Here is a 15,800-nt window from a genome sequence, read left to right as displayed (position 1 = left end):
TCATTAAAACAAGTATGATTCACTCAGTGCCTTAAGTACATGATGGTGATGGTGGTGAGGAGAACCCCACAGATTACATATTTGTCCCAATTTAAGAGCTGGTTAGCATTTCTGTCTACAGTGAGTTCTTCTAAATAGCAGTCCACCCACCTGCAGGCTTTGGAAAGATGAGAATTTTGCACAGATGATGGAGTCTCATCAACAATTCCCCACAATTCCCTCATGTTTTGGCTTGATGGAAGCCTGCTTCCACTCCCACAAGTGGCGAAACATCCAGGGCAAGGCTGTATGTGTCACGCAACCCTAAGTATTTTATTCTAAGCCAGGACTTCACATGCTTATTTAGAAGTACCTTCTACTGAATTCAATGGGACTTCCTTCCAGGCAGAGTGGATAAAAATCAATGATTTTTAAAAAAATTAAAAATCAGATTTTAAAAAATTTTAATCGGATTTTTAAAAATTTAAATTGGATTTTTAAAATAAAATGCTTTTGGAGGAAAAATCTTTCAAAAGATAGTTTTCTATTTAAGTTACATTATAGTCCAAAGGCTATTCAACAGGAAATAAGGATTTGTTTCAAGTTTTTCATGTGTGCTAAAACTCAGTCTAAGTTTTCTTTAAAAAAAAATTGTTTAACCACATCAGCTAACAAACATGGATACAGATGCTATAATGTTATTCTTTTAGTTAAATAAATTGTTTAATTGTTATTAAGGAAATAAAGTACAGCAGAAAAACTGTCCAAATATAAACAGTTAACTTATTAAACCTCACAATAATTTCATAATTGTATATGTATTTCTAATAGTATAACCAAATCAGTAATTTTTGATATAAACTGTAAATACTACTTATTATTCCAAAAAATGAAACCTTCATCTGGTTGTAAATATTAAGATTATGCCAGCCAGAATGAGTCTTTCTTTTTTAAAAAAGATTTAAATCAAGTCTCAATGAATAGTGATTTAAATTGTGTTTTAAATCAATTTGATTTACCGTAATTTTTGATCTATAAGACTCACTTTTTCCTTCCTAAAAAGTAAGGGGAAATGTGTGTGCGTCTTATGGAGCGAATGCAGGCTGCGCAGCTATCCCAGAAGCCAGAACAGCAAGAGGAGCATTCATCCAAGAGTCAATGTGGTTGCCCCGTCTCCCCAATAGATTTCAAATCACTTGTATTTCTCACCAATTTTAATGTTGGGCCATTTTTTTTCATCCACTTCTTTCCCGATTCGGATGCCATCTGTTGGTGAGGGTTTTTAAAGAATAAATAAATAAGGGGATTTGATGCCCAACCATCTCAATCCCTGTGGTAGTGTTCGACCAAAAGCTTTCATGTTCAGATACAGTCGCAACCCTGATTGTGTGACTGAAATCAAATGGATTTATTATGGGGTTCTTTTAAAAAGTGCAACTGACAGAAGCTTGCTCAGAGCAAAATTTCGCGTGGATAATTCATTCTCAACGGTACCATCTTCCATCATTCTAATTGCTACTGCAGTAGGAGCAGTCGGCAGGGACGCGGACTTATAAAAAATATTGGGGGGGCCCGGGAAAGCTCATGAATAATAAATAAGCTCATGAATATGCAAATAAAGTGGCACCGCCTCATCGAGCGAATAGGGGAGAGCGTGCTGCTCCTATTAATCGGCTCCGAAGGTGGAGCTTTTGCTCGGGAGGGAGGGCAGGAGGCATGCAGCGCGACCCTGTGCATTTTGGGCTGGGGGAGGGGCGGCGATGGCGCTCTGCTGGAGGGGCGCCGGAGATTATTGGGGGGGGCGGAGCCCCCCCAAACGAATTTTTGAGGGGGCTCGGGCCCCCTCAAGCCCCATGGAGTCGGCGCCTATGGCAGTCGGATTCTTCAAGCTCACTTTAAACTCATGGTTAAGTTTGTGGCCACATCCTTCGCTGCCCCATACCTGATGACGTCAGGTGAGGGGTAGGGGGCATGTTTTGGTGGAAATGGTTTTGTGGGGCAAGTTGGGATCCCAGGTGGGTTTCATTTGGCCCATGGGCCAGAGGATCCTCACCCCATCTAAATTATCATAATTATTTCTAAAGCTGGCATCTTATATAAACTATAATGTGCAGATTTTATGCAAGTCTGTATCCTCTTCTGTCCTTGGGGGGGAGGGGGTGATGTGTAAGTGACCTCCAAGAGTGTGATGGCCTGGGACTCAGGCTCGGACATGGAACCAGAGGAGACTCAGTCTGCACCGGATCCTTTGCCTCAGGTATCATCTGAGCCAAGTCTGGGGCCTGATCCTGAAGAGTTCCAGTCTGCCAGTCTGCACAGGTTCCCCTGCAACAAACACCAGCTGGGCAGAGTCAGGGGCCTGAGCCTGCCCTGGCTCCAGATGTGAGAATTACCTTGTTGCCTTCAGCTGGGCCATCACTTACAGCTGCTCCATTACCGGTTTGGTCAGGGGAGGCTGAGGTGGCCCCTGGGTCTAGTAACCCACTGACGTCTCCCGAGCTGCAGAGACTAAGGTCTGAGAGAAGGAGAGACCTGAGTACTCGCAGGAGGAGTGCTCACCTTTGGGCGAGACAGGGAGGTGAGTTGCCAGGAGATCAGTACCGGCATCTACCTCGACAAAGATAAAAGGCTGTTGGACCCCGCCCCAGGTTGCAGGAGCAACATTGCTGTATGATAGATCCTGCACCTGTCCTTGCCTCGTGTCCTGCCTTGGCCCTGTCAGACTGACTCCCAGCGGAACCTTCGGGTTCTAGACTGGTCCTGGACCATGTTTCACGGGTTACCCCCGGGCCCAGTGCAAAGAGGGAGAGAGATTGAGAGAGAGAAAGAGTCTGGTTGAAAGTAAAGCACCTTAGGGCTCTCTCTTGGAATCTAATAACAAATCAACGGCTTTGATGTCTCTTTACAGCAGTCTGTATGCTTCTGGTCTGCTTGTTGCAATCACATCTTAAGCCTCTGTAATAGATTTGTTTCTTAATGGGCGTGTCTAATAAACCTGTTTAAAATTCCAACGTTGTATAAAGGAAACATCTACAGTATAGAGATCATTTCGCATTTCATTAAAAGGTATTATATTCTGTATTCTGTTGTTCAGTCAAGCACCAGTTATGGCCAAATCACACACTGCAATACTAGAATATATTCCCCAATCAGCCCCAGTTCATATTAACTCATACTGTTGCAAGCTTTGGCAGTGTTGCTTGATTTCAAATAGGATTGCCAACTTTTGAATCAGCTGCTGCTGTCCCTTTATACCAGTGTTTTGATCTGTGGCTTACTCTCAAACCAGGGTTTAAACAAACCAGAGTTCCCAAAGTTCAAAGATCATAATGCCATGGCTTGTTTGAAACCAGTCCATGAAGCTTATAATATCCATCTTGGGGTGTGAAACAGGAAATAAGGGGAGATGGAGAATGTTAGGCTCCCTCACGTAGTGGGAAACCATGCCTTCCAATCACAACTGAAAACAAACTTTGTGTGCGGCAGAAAAAGAAAGCAAAGGCAGTTTGAAAATGGACAATGACAGACTGAGAGCTGGAGCTGCCTGAAGGAGGGATGCAACTATTGCTAATGGGGAATCCAAAACAGGATTAGCATTTATTCTGTCTGATGTAAATCTCATTGGTCTCAATATGCTATGCTGGCATATTTGAAAATAACTAGAAATTACAAATACACCATAAATCTTCACTTTTTTTTATTGCAAGGAAACAGAGCAATAAGTGGCAAACCTCTCAAATTTCTTACTAGCAAGGGAAGTGGGGCATGCCACTCCCTTAAAAAATACATTTTTAAAGAAGATGTTGAGTATTGTTAAAATAATTAGATAAGTTAGGAATGCTTACGGATACTTTGTGGGTTAATAACGTTGTTATTACTTAGTTATATAACACAACCATCAATATGCACGGCCCTCTACATAACAAGCACAACCAACCAACCAACCAAAAAAAGACAGGCTGTTAAACTCACAATAACAGGCATGGATGCGGAAACCTTTGGCTGGACTCCATATCCCATCAGTCCCGGTTAGCATGGCAAATGGAGGGGGTTGTTGGGAGCTGCAGTTCTGCAACAATCCAAGGGCACCAATTTCCTCTCTCTGAAATATCTGCTTATTTTACTGCATAAGCACACCAGCCCCCTCGGTAGCATTTCACATCTTAAAATGCATTTATTCCACGATCTGCATGACGATGTAATGCGTAGAGAGTTTGTTTCCATGGCAATCAGCTATTCCAATTTTCTTCTCTGAAATTACCCCTGATAACTTCTTTGTGAGGGGGGTGGGAAGTCATGTGTAACTTTGAATGCTAAGGGGAAGGATACATAAGCTGGTGTACGATTAGCAAACTTTGCATCAAAAGACATTGGTGAACTGTGGGAAATTCGTGTTATGCCCAAGAGAATGAAGACAGCTCTTGATTTCCTACACTGAAGACCATTTTGGAAGTCTTGCTTTGGAATGGAGTCCATGGCGTGAGAAAACATTTCCTGTGATGGCTTCTGTGTGGCTGTGGTAACATGCAAACTGGCTCTAAGCTCAGCGATGAATGTGTGTGAACTGTTTTTCTGGGACTCCCCAATATTGTGCCCATCCCAGTAGCCATCTGCCTCTGCCCTCTTTCGCAGTGCTGACTACAATGGTGTTATGAAAGGTGGCCAAGCCCTGCTCGTCACTCAGCTCATATGCTTTGTCAGGAAAAAGAATGGTGAGGCTCCTTGAGAGCTTCCCATAATCATCTGTGAGATTCCCATAGGCTGAGAGAACAGGTTGCTGGGCTAGAGGGCCCTTTGACACTTCTTCTTATATTCTTGTGTAATGGCTGCTTGGTGATCCTTAATGAATGTCTGTGAGTGTTAAAAGATGGGTTCTTGGTACCTAAATCTCTGGAGTATTTCCTGGAGGCCCCTTGGCTTAATTGAATGAAGGCAGGTGTGTCTGTGAAAAGGAACAAAAGAGAAATTGCGCCTTGAGATTCAAGCTTGGAGTTGTAAGCAAAAAGCACCTGGAGATCTGATGTGGGGCAGTGAAAATGCTGTTTTGGGCATGTTTAGTTTGTCTCCATCCATGTTCTACATGCATATTTGTAAAGAAACTCAACTATTCAAAAATATCATGTCTCCAGTGTTCTCTGCTCCAAAGGAAACCAAACCCAGGTAAGCAGTACCACCACTCTTGTTCACACAGATCCCCCCCTTTTCCACCTCATCCATCCATTGCTTGTACTTACAAGCCCCCTGACACGAGTCGATTCTATCCACGCATGGCATCCAGCAACCGCAGACCAACACAACTTGCACCCCAAATGGAAAGCAGGAAAGTGCACTATGTGCAGAGCAAATAATTCAATGAAGTTTCTGAAATCTGGCATCAAGTAATTAAGTAGATGACTTTCCCAAAAAACGTGTGCCCATTTTAGAGATGGAAACATAACATTTAAGATTGATAGATGTAAATGAAGATTCTTATTTAAAAAGAACAAACAAACTCTAAGAGACTATTACAGTTTTATTGCATTCTGAATTCAAGATGGTAGATTCTCCTCACCCTCTCAACTTTGGCAGGAGAGTGGGACCGCCTACCTGCCAATCACCTTATGTTCTAATCACATTGGATGATTGAACTTTAACAGCTGACAAAGGAGGTCCCCGTAACTGCCCATCAGGGCCTACAGCAACTTCCTCTTAATGCTCCTTTAACTGGAGCATTTTTTCTTTCTTTCCAAAGCAGAACTCTCTAATGCCACTCATCTTCAAGCACTGACAATCAGCTGATCGTTGGTGCTTGCAATTTGCACTTTAAAGCTCAATCTGCTGACTGTTTGAGGCTTCAAAGCATCTTCCAATTCCGACCCCCCTTTGGCCCAGCCCTGTGTTTACGTGTCCCACACCTGATGTCAGGGTTGTGCCTTGGCCCAAATGGTCTGGTGGGCCAAATGGGGAGGCCTGGGGGAGCTAAACAGGCCTATGGATTGGCCACAGCACTCCTATGATGGGGGACAAACAGAAGGGGAACTGAATTGTCCTGATGGCTCACAAGTTACCAGATACGTTATTTAGTGCATTTCTATTCTGGCGATTTGCGCAAACATTTGAGGCAGTGTTCTTTCCTCCATGTCCCTTTTAGCCTCCTCAGAACAACCCTATGAAATTGTTTGGGTCACAAGGGGAAGGCTGCCCCATGGCCACCCAAGTAAGCCTGACAGCCACCCAGTAAATTATGCCACCTTTGTCCCCTACTGCTGCGTTGTCCACACCACACCCAAAAGGCCACTTCCACCAGGTTCTTCCATGGGTCCTGCTCCCTATAAGGAAGGGAACAGCTCACCTACCAGCTACGCCTTTCCCTGGCACTTTGGTTCTTCCGAGCAAACTTGCCTGCGATTGCTCGCGCTGCTCATTTCATGAGCAATCATTCCAGATCCGGAACATTTTGTACTCTGCATGCAAATACTTCCCGGGAGCGTCATTTCACCGGGGGAAGCATAACGACGAAGAGGCAACGCCGAGCTGAAGGGCTATAGGTTGACTAAGGGCTGCCTGCGAGAACACGCAGAGCTGACCCAGGAGTCTTGGCCTCTTGCAATGCATCAACTGCGCTTCGCAAGCAATCGCCACTCCCTCCTTCCTGGTTGGAGACTTCAAAACAGATCCCAGCCCCCCCCCAAAAGTAGGGTCTTCTCTCTCTCTTCCGTCTTCCCTTCCCGCCCCCACCTCCAAACTCCGAACTGCCCATTTCAGAGGTTATGAAACGCGCTCCGCAATGGCTGTTTCACAACAGGGGCGGGCCGAAGCCGGCAGCCAATGGAGCAGCTCTCCGGCTCCATCACATGGGGCTACTCCACATTTTATGTAATATTCGGGCCTTTTTTTGTTGTTGTTTCATGTTTGTGCGCGCGCCTGTGTTCAGAAGGTAACCAAAGGGGTCGGTGCGGGGGGGGGGGGAAGCAATCTGGCGAGTGAGCAGGAAAAGAAAAGTGACCGATTGTGCTTTTTCTGTTTGCAAATCCTGCCGCCACGCTTCTCCCCTCCTGCTAACTCGCCCCAAGTTGACGCACGCGGAGAGGCGGCCGGTGCGCCCTGCATGAATCCAGAGGCGAGGGAGGAAATCGGATGCTTTTCGCTTCTCTCTCAGCCTCTTGGAAAGGGGAGCGGATGGGCAGCGCGTCGGCGAAGTGGCACGATCGCAGCAGGACCCGTCAGAAGAGTTTGAGGAGAAGGGGGCGGGTGGAGCTCGCACTTACACAAGCAACCTCCACTCCTCCCCGGCCGGCACCTCTCCAAAAAGTAACCTGCTCGCTTAGTTTCCGCGCAGACGCGGCAGAGGAGCGGCGGGTGGCGCGCTGCGAGCGAGCTTGACTTTTCCCCGGTCGTGGTGGGGACAAAGGGTCATCCTCCCCTGCGCCGCCGCCTCCCTCTGTTGTTTTTGTTTTGGTGTCTGTCTGGATGCATTTGAAAGCTTCTATGCCTCGGGCGACGAGGCTGAGCAGGCACCTCTTGGGTGAAAAGGGATGAAATAGGGGCAATAAAAAAGGGTGGGACGACGACCCGCAATAAACAAAGGAAAGTGAAAGCGGAAAGCTGCTCTCATTGCACCAGCTGCTGCTTCTCGATCCGTTGCAAAGTTCTCCGGAGTGCGCTCTGCGTGGGGAACCTCCGGGGAAGAGCGCTGCGCCTTTAAGAGCGAGCGAGCCACTCGGCTCGTGGTCTTGCCCCCCCCCCCCACAAAAGCAGGAAGGTGAACCTCCCGGCCTTTTTGGGAAAGTGTCCCCGGTCGCTGCAGGAGGCTACTTCGCCACGCCAAGTTGCTCCCACGGGAGACTCGGCTTTCCAGGGAAATCCTCTTCCCACCCCTCGCCCCCGATTCCATCCCCGCACCTTTTCGATGCCGCTCTTCTTCAGAGGCGATCGCCCTTCGCCCGTTGCCCTGGGAGGCACCCTTTAGCCAGCCCCGCTGCCTGCCCTCTCTCTCCGTGGCAGGAGTCATGGAGATTTTCCTGTGCGCCTTTTGCCAGCGGGCTCTGTGGGACCCAGTGACCGTGTCGTGCGGCCATACCTTCTGCAGAAGATGCCTTGGAGGAGACTTGCCCTCCAAGTGCCGGCTCTGTGGGGGGAAGTCCGTCCTGCTGGGATCGCGGACGGTGGCCTGCAACGTCCTGCTGTGTGACTTGTTGGAGAAATGCTTGGACAAAGGCACTCAAGTGGCCAGGCTGAAGACCGACTTGCAGGAGCTGCTGAGAAGCAGAGACTACCGGGCAGCGCTGAGGAGCGTGCAGAAAGGGGTCGCGCTGGGTAAGCGTTGCATGCCCCAGAGATGCCTTATTGGGGACTGGGGACACTGACGGGTCTGGTGGGGGTGGAGGGGCAAGGCAGGTTAATAGGGGGGCTTTGACGGATTTCTTTCGGGAGTCTTGAATTTGAAGACACACACCCCGCCGTCGCCGGTTATGCAACTTGTCACCGTATCGCATTGTGTAAGCAGCGAGGGACAATCCTCGATAACAGTTTGTCGCCGAGTTCCTCGTTTCCTGCTCGTTACAGGCAAGAGACTTTGCGGACACGGAGCCGCCTTCCGCGTATGCCACATATGCATGTCGCATTCTGCCAAAACAGCTCTTTACTTTTAATAATAATTAAAAAAAATATTAATGCAAACTTTTGGGAAGTTTGCTTCTCTTGCAACTTTTTATGCTGCGCGTGTGTCAAGGAGAAGAACGCCTCCAGTGGCGATGGTGACATCAGAAAATTACTTATACAACGAGGGTTTGTTGGTTTGTCTTTTTATAGAAAAAAGCATGGCTTTGCCTTATATGGCAGGCACAGCCCTTTTATAGGGCACCTCGTGGGACCTTTGAAAAGCTGACCTATGCGAATTGTGCTACCAGATTTGCTGGATCTGTTCAGGGGTGTGGGGAACATGTGGTCGCCTTTGGCTCCTCTTTGTGGGCACAGAACACAAAAATAAGATAGGGTAGGACATGGGAGCAGCCAGGATTTTTGTTAGGGGGGCAGGCCTTTTGTTGGGGGGGGGGGAGAGAACCTCAGTTTCCTATGTACTTTTATGGAGTTTTTTTATGGGGGGCAGCTCCCCCCCCTTGGCTAAGCCCATGGGGTAGGACTTAGTCCTTTCTGAACTTACTAGGCAGTATGACTTGCCCAAGACAGTGTGGGGATTTGAACCCAGTACACGCTTTGCTGCACAAAATAAAAGTGTAGCGAGCAATGCTATTTCTTCCCTGATCATAGAGCTGGAAGGGACCACAAGGGTCATCTAGTCCAACCCCCTGCCACGCAGGAATCTTTTGCCTGATGTGGGGCTTGAATCCACAATCCTGAGATTAAGAGTCTTATGGTCTATGGACTGTGCTATCCTTCCCTAGAGAAGACATACACTCCCTCTTTCACCTCATCATTTACATGCCCACTCCCCAAACTCAGGGAGTGTTGTGATTTCCACCCCAGGCTTTCTTTAAATAGTTGGCTGATAGGCAGAAATTCAACAGACTCCTGGTATAGAGAGGCAGTGAAAGAGAAAGCTGCACCTATTGAATTAGCATGACATTGTGTTGGGGGGGAGTAACCATCAAACTGAAGAGGGGGAAACTGTCAAGTGGAGGCTGGAAGAGCTTATTCCACTATGCTAGGCTCACCTGTTTTATGAAACACCTGTGCTCTGCGTTTGAGTCATTGCAGACTCTGAGCTGGTGTTTTATAACAGGCTCTTAACAAATGAAGAATGATGTGAGGGCCTCAGCAACTCTGTAAAGAGATGAAGGTCTGAATCACTGAAGCCTGTATGATCCAGCTGCTCTTGAATCCCACAAGCTCTAGGTCACCTCAACTTTGCCAACCTCAAAGGCAGTCCTCCTAGATTCCTCTTTAGGCTTATTCAGGAGGGAACATGTTGCAGGGTGCAAATAACTCTCTGGATAATATAGATTAAAGCTGTAACTCTATGCATGCTTACCTGGGAGTAAGCCCCATTGAACACAATGTGACTTGCTTCTGAGTAAATCTGCTTAGGATCTCACTGTTAAATCCTTTAATTTAGCACTTGGTTTTGGGGCGTGTGTGTGTTTATATAACACAGCACAAAGATTTCCGTTTCTGTGACAGTAATCAGCGGTTAGCATAAAAGCTAGCCCTCACTTTGGGTCATGAATTTCTTGTCAGGACTTGCCTGTAAACAGCATGTTACGTTATTTATGTTTTGTAAATTCAGCAAAATATGCATGACCAGCAGTAGTCACAAGGATTCATTTAGGAATTAGCTGAACATTTATTCAGTTTATTATGGAGAGATTTATATTTCTTGTGTAGAATTCCAACTATATTCCTGGTTTTACAACAAGAAACTGATCTGAAATTAACCTTTAATTCCGCCATGAGCTATAGTACTAGATTCACTTTTGTGTCTGTAACCATTTAAACCACTCTCCCAAACAGCTTAACGGCTTGTTTGTCACAAAATACATTTATTCTTCTATGGTATTTGCATATAGATAGACAGTGTGTGAGAGAGAGAGACTTTCCTGAAAAGGCTGGTCCAGATCAGTGATTTTTTTATTCAGTTGTAAAATCCTCACCCTTTCTGTCAAACTTCTAGCATGAAAAGCTGACTGCATAGTTTGTTGGAGTCAGTTTGGGTTATCACATTTTTCTTCTGGAGACACTGTGCCTTTGACAGCCATGCAGCAGGCAGATGTTCAAGAGGTGCAGCTCTCCCAACCACTGTCTTTGTGCTAGGAGGGTTTTTGCATGTTCAATTTCTGCTTGTTGCTTTGCTAGTAACGGTTTAGAGACTTGGTCAGGAAAATAAGGCAGCCCTATGTATTTAGTTAATATTGCCTGTATGATAGAAAGTGCTCTTTCTTCAGCTCACCTCTTAGAGCAACAATTTAATGCATTTCACAACAGACAAGAGCTTCCTTATGGAAACTCACCAAACTGGCATTCTGTTGTTTTCAGAGCCACATTTATTGCTCTATTCATCTTCATGTCATAATTTCTTTCTATTATTGCTTTGGTTTGTGAAAGAAACAGCATGCAATAAAATCCAGGGAAATTGAAACCTTTTCTTTTTAGGCTATTTAATGTTTCTTCTCTTCAAAATTATGATTGCTAGGACTCCCACCTCAGTCAAATATTTTCCAGTAGACTCAACTTAAAACAAACCTTTGGGATCTTCTCTGCCTTTAGCAGCAATCCTTTACACAATTACCTGCGAGTAAGCTGCACCAAATTTAAGTGGGTTAGAAATAGGTTCCTACCAATCCCATGTTTTTGTATAATCCTAAACCTGATTTCCGAAGTCTGAAATGGATTGTGAACAATATTATTTTGATTCATTAAATTTCCATCTTGCCCTTCCTTGAAAAAGAGCCCAGGGTGGCAAATAGCAATGTAGTAAAACAATAGAATTAAAAAATGAAATAAAACCTGTTTAAAACATTAAGGACGAGAGCATATGCAAACATCAAGTAGAGTTTTACATACAATAGTTAAAGGGCAAGTATTGCTGCTGTTGCAGAAATGATTGGGTTTAATGCAGGGGCAATTCTTAAGCCATACATTTCCCTTTCATCCTGCAAGGCTACAAGGTGGTTCATTTGGCCAACATGCACTTGTGTGCACACCCCATACAGCACATCTGTGTGCATGCAAACCACACATGAATGCACATAAGCAGGTGCACACACACATATGCACTGAGCAGAGGTGGTACAAACAGGTAGACAAGTGAACACACAACATTTACAGATTCAGCTAGGCTCACTTGCCAAAGGCAGGACACATAGGTAGCCAGGCAGCAGTGTCTCTCACACATCCCCTCAGCAGTGAGGGGCATACACAGGCAGGCAGACCAGCCAAATAAGGGGGTGGGGTGGGATTTCTAGCTCTTTTCCTCCCCATTATACTGCTCTAGGAACTAGAGGTTTCCTTCCACAACACTGTGATGGGGAGGAAAAGCGAGTCTATTCAAAGATCTCTTTCTTTTGCAAAGGAATCTCTTCTTCTGGAGTTGGTGCCATTGGAAGAAGGTCCTGGGGCTCAGGAAACAGGAAGAAGCATTTTTGGTCCCTGTTTCTTTAAAACCACCTTGACATGGCTGCCACCCAAGAGGGAGAAGAGGTGCCTTAGCAAGTCAAGGCAGAGGCTGGTGGACCCTCCACAGCAGAAACATCATGGAACTACAGTAGGGAACCCCTCCAACAGAACAGTTACTTTAAAATAAATAAGTGATTATATCCAACTTTTTTTTAAAAAAATGGAACGTTGTTTGTTTCCTCACCAAATGTTTAGGAGTGATGGAGATGCATAAGCTATAATTATGTGGGAACACAGGGTAACTGGAGAGAAATGGTATTGGTCTGGGATGTGCTCAATGCAGCCCCCTTGTGTTCTTCATAATTCTCTTAGACAGAGACTGTTTAAGCAATTTAATCTTGGTCCACATTTTGAACAGTGCATCAGCCACCTATCCAGCACCCCGTCTTCAATCATATCAAATGATTTAAGACCCTCAACCCTTTATTTACACACACAAGAAGACCTGGATACAAAACAGAACAGTTGAACATCAGGTGTAGATGTTGGGTGGGGGACAGGTGAAGAAACAGCAATTGATTAATATGACATGTGGCAAGACCCTAAACTCAGGCTGTTTTTTTCTTCATATTGCAATCTTCATACAAGCAGAAGGTTGTGATGTCCCACGTGTGACAAAACAGGTGAGCAAGCAGGTGAAAGAGTGCAGCTCCACTTACAAGTTAGATCTATATTTATAATCTTCTTGCCTACAGTAGCTCTAGGATAGGGATGAGGTACCTGTGATCTTCCAGCTGCAGGTGATGCTGGGCTCATCAGCCTCAGCCAGCGTAGCTGATGGCCAGGGAACATGGGAGTTGAAGTCCAACAACATCTGGAGAGCAAGGTACCCCATCCCTTCTTTAGGTGGCTGTCACGAGCTGCCCCCCATATAATGCCCCTGTAGGAAGGCCTTGGCTTGAAGCTGTACTTTCGAAACAGGATGCTCTAGCAAAGGGACATATGAGAAATGGGAGAATGTAGCCACTAGAAATGGGAAGGAATCTTATACTTCACCTCAAGCAGCAAAATGTCTTGGACCTGTCACCAAAGTTATACAACTGCTGCTTGTGCCTCCGAGTCCCTTGCCACTAAGCAATACCATCCACACAAGATACCAAGCCACCTCAGATTGTTCTAACACAATCCAGACTTCACCGTGTCACAGGCAGAAAGCAAGAACTGAAAGTACACACAGTATAGATAACAAGTTGAGCTTGACTATAAACTCACTTCAAATCACCTCTCTCTTACGCTCATGTTGTCAGCATTCTGTCGAGCATTTAGAAGACACCAACCCATTTTACAGATGGATAGCGCAGAGATAGAGATGACTTCCCCAGCACAGCGGGTGAATCTATGGTGGAATACTCGAGCACAACAAACACTAGATCTTGCTGAGCCTGGCTATGGCATAACTTTTTAGTAGAGCATGTTGTGGATCAGGTCTGTAGGGCTATGTAAGAATAGCCCATAAACTGTTAATGGGCCTGAAGAAGCCTGGCAGTAATCTGGCAAACTGACACAGTCCTAAATTCTCTGCATCCGCTCTTGGCATGTGGCTAGTCATCACCAAGGCCCCAGACAGGAGACAATGCGGCAATCTTAAGTAAAAGAGTTGGATTCTGCAAAGCATGGTGCTGCTTGCAGAAGTAAGGCGCAGAGTTGTTTGAGTGGTGATCCCGATTATACTTGACACAAAGCAAGAGTAGTGCTCAGATTTAATTGCTTATTATATAGTCTTATTATATAATGTGCCCTTTCCCCTGATGAGACACAAGGCCGCTTGCAGAATCTGTACCTTGCTACCGGGTTGCCTTTAGACTGCTTTTTCATATATATACTCTTATTATATAATGTGCCTTTTCCCCTGACGAGACTCAAGGCCACTTGCAGAATCTGTACCTTGCTACCGGGTTGCCTTTAGACTGCTTTTTCAGTCAACCAAGTGGGACAAAATGAACAGTCTCTCCACTACTTCCTCTTCCATCTTATCACCTAGGTTCAAAGACCCATCTGAAAGAAGACATACTTGGGTGCTGCGAAGATGCAGCAATGTACCCACCACCTTAGCCCAGTCCATACAACCCCTTATAATGTTGCTTGGCTAGGAAATGGCAAAGGCACTTAAATATTTTGTGCAAGGCAAAGGCTTGGCGAAGGCCTTAAAGATACAGGAAAGCCACAGGTTAGCCTTCCCTGCTATTATCCAAAAGGGATTTAAGGCAAGGATAAGGATATTATTGTCTGCGGAGTCCAGGGCAAACTTTCTCTTGCTCCCACTAAAAAGTATTTTATGCAACAACATGCCCTCAGGGAACCTGTATTTGGCATCTGAAGGGGGAACCTGTGAGCCATGGAAGCTGGGAAAGTGCTGCATTTGTTTGTTATGCTTGTTTTTTTTATCAATTCTTTATAAGAACAGAATGTACAGTCATTGGATACTGCAGACATAAGTGGTGAGCATTAACAAAATAACTAGGGCATATGCCACTAAAAGGTATTTTGATCGGTCAGAAGCTGTAGATTGTTAAAATATTCACGAATGATAGACGTCTTGAAACACCAAGCAAAACAGTATCGAGGCAAAGCTTACTGCATTTTCCAAATGACTCCCTCCTCCCTCCGATTTTTCTCAGCCTTGAAGACTGTGCCTGCCTCCTCCTCTAGTCATTTTCACTTGTTCAGTGAACAAGGTCTGAAGGTCTGAACACATTTGTGTGTGTGGGGGGGGGGGGAACTAGCTGTCATAACTAGTACCTGCTGTTAGTCTTATCCTTCATGAATTCATCTAATCCCCCTTTAAAGGCATCCAAGATGGCAGCCATCACCATGTCTACACATAATGTGTATTTGCAGAGATCCTGCCTCTTGTAGAATTCCTGATTTTGTTTGAGGAACCATGCACTATACATTCAAAGTGGAATCATTCTGCTTTAAACCATTGTCACTTCCCCATATGAATGCTTGTTTAAGGGGGCCGAAAGTTGTTAGGCAATCCCTCTTTTTCTCATAGAGTTGCAATTCCCTCAATTAAAATTGTTGAACCATTCTTGAGAATCGTAGCTCTGTGTGGAGAATAGGGGTCTCCTAACCACCCTCAGCACCCTTAACGAACTACACTTACCAGAACTCTTTGGGGGAAGCAATGGCTGTTTTAAAGTGCTGTGATACTGCTTTAAATGTTTAGTGCAGGTGGGATTTACCTATGCATACAGCCTTCAGATGCGTAAGGGAGAGGCCAGGAGCTGTGATCCTGATTCCCCCTTTCTCCATATGTTCACTAAACACGGGAAGGGAACTTCTCTTCAACGCATGACCATGAATAGTGGCAGTTTGTACTCTGTTCCCTACTGTTTGCATTTCTGGCTGGCCTAGGATTGATTGCTTCTTTTACATGGAGTTTGGCATGAGAATGAGGTGTGGGCTCTCAGTCCCCATCTCCATGCACCATACATTTGTATGAGAGTAGGTCCTCTCATGGATCATCTGTCCATCACATGCTTATGATGTACACAGCTTCTTTGTGTAACTCTTATTTCTGCATTTGCTGCATAATCAAAGCTTGTCCCCCCAACTCCAAAATATACATTAGGAGCCCATGGCAACACTTGATAAGATCTGTGGGTTCTACAGTGGGGTAGTGTGATAAGTTCTTAGAAGCGCTGGCAGCTCATGGCTTACTCTAAGGATCTTTGTCATCTTGCGATTGTTGGGTTCTGCCAGTAAAG

At 45.5% G+C, this 15,800-nt stretch overlaps 1 protein-coding gene across 2 annotated transcripts in view; it reads left to right on the top strand.

The window, feature by feature from the left end:
- Nucleotides 1–6,541: 6,541 nt before the first annotated feature.
- LOC310699825 (LON peptidase N-terminal domain and RING finger protein 1-like) overlaps nt 6,542–15,800 on the top strand; it is a 37,800-nt gene continuing 28,541 nt past the window's right edge. Inside the window, exon 1 of one of the 2 annotated variants that reach the window (XM_083488405.1) lies at nt 6,542–8,274. In XM_083488405.1, coding sequence (XP_083344531.1) covers nt 7,968–8,274 — 307 coding nt within the window. In that variant the 5' untranslated portion in view covers nt 6,542–7,967. The remainder of the gene's footprint in view (nt 8,275–15,800) is intronic. The other variant, XM_083488406.1, reaches the window with a different exon arrangement.

Source organism: Podarcis liolepis, assembly GCF_965112155.1.
Source record: "Podarcis liolepis genome assembly, chromosome: 2".
NCBI lineage: Eukaryota > Metazoa > Chordata > Lepidosauria > Squamata > Lacertidae > Podarcis > Podarcis liolepis.
Note: the sequence above shows the minus strand (reverse complement) of the source record. Positions and strands in the feature narration are given on the sequence as shown.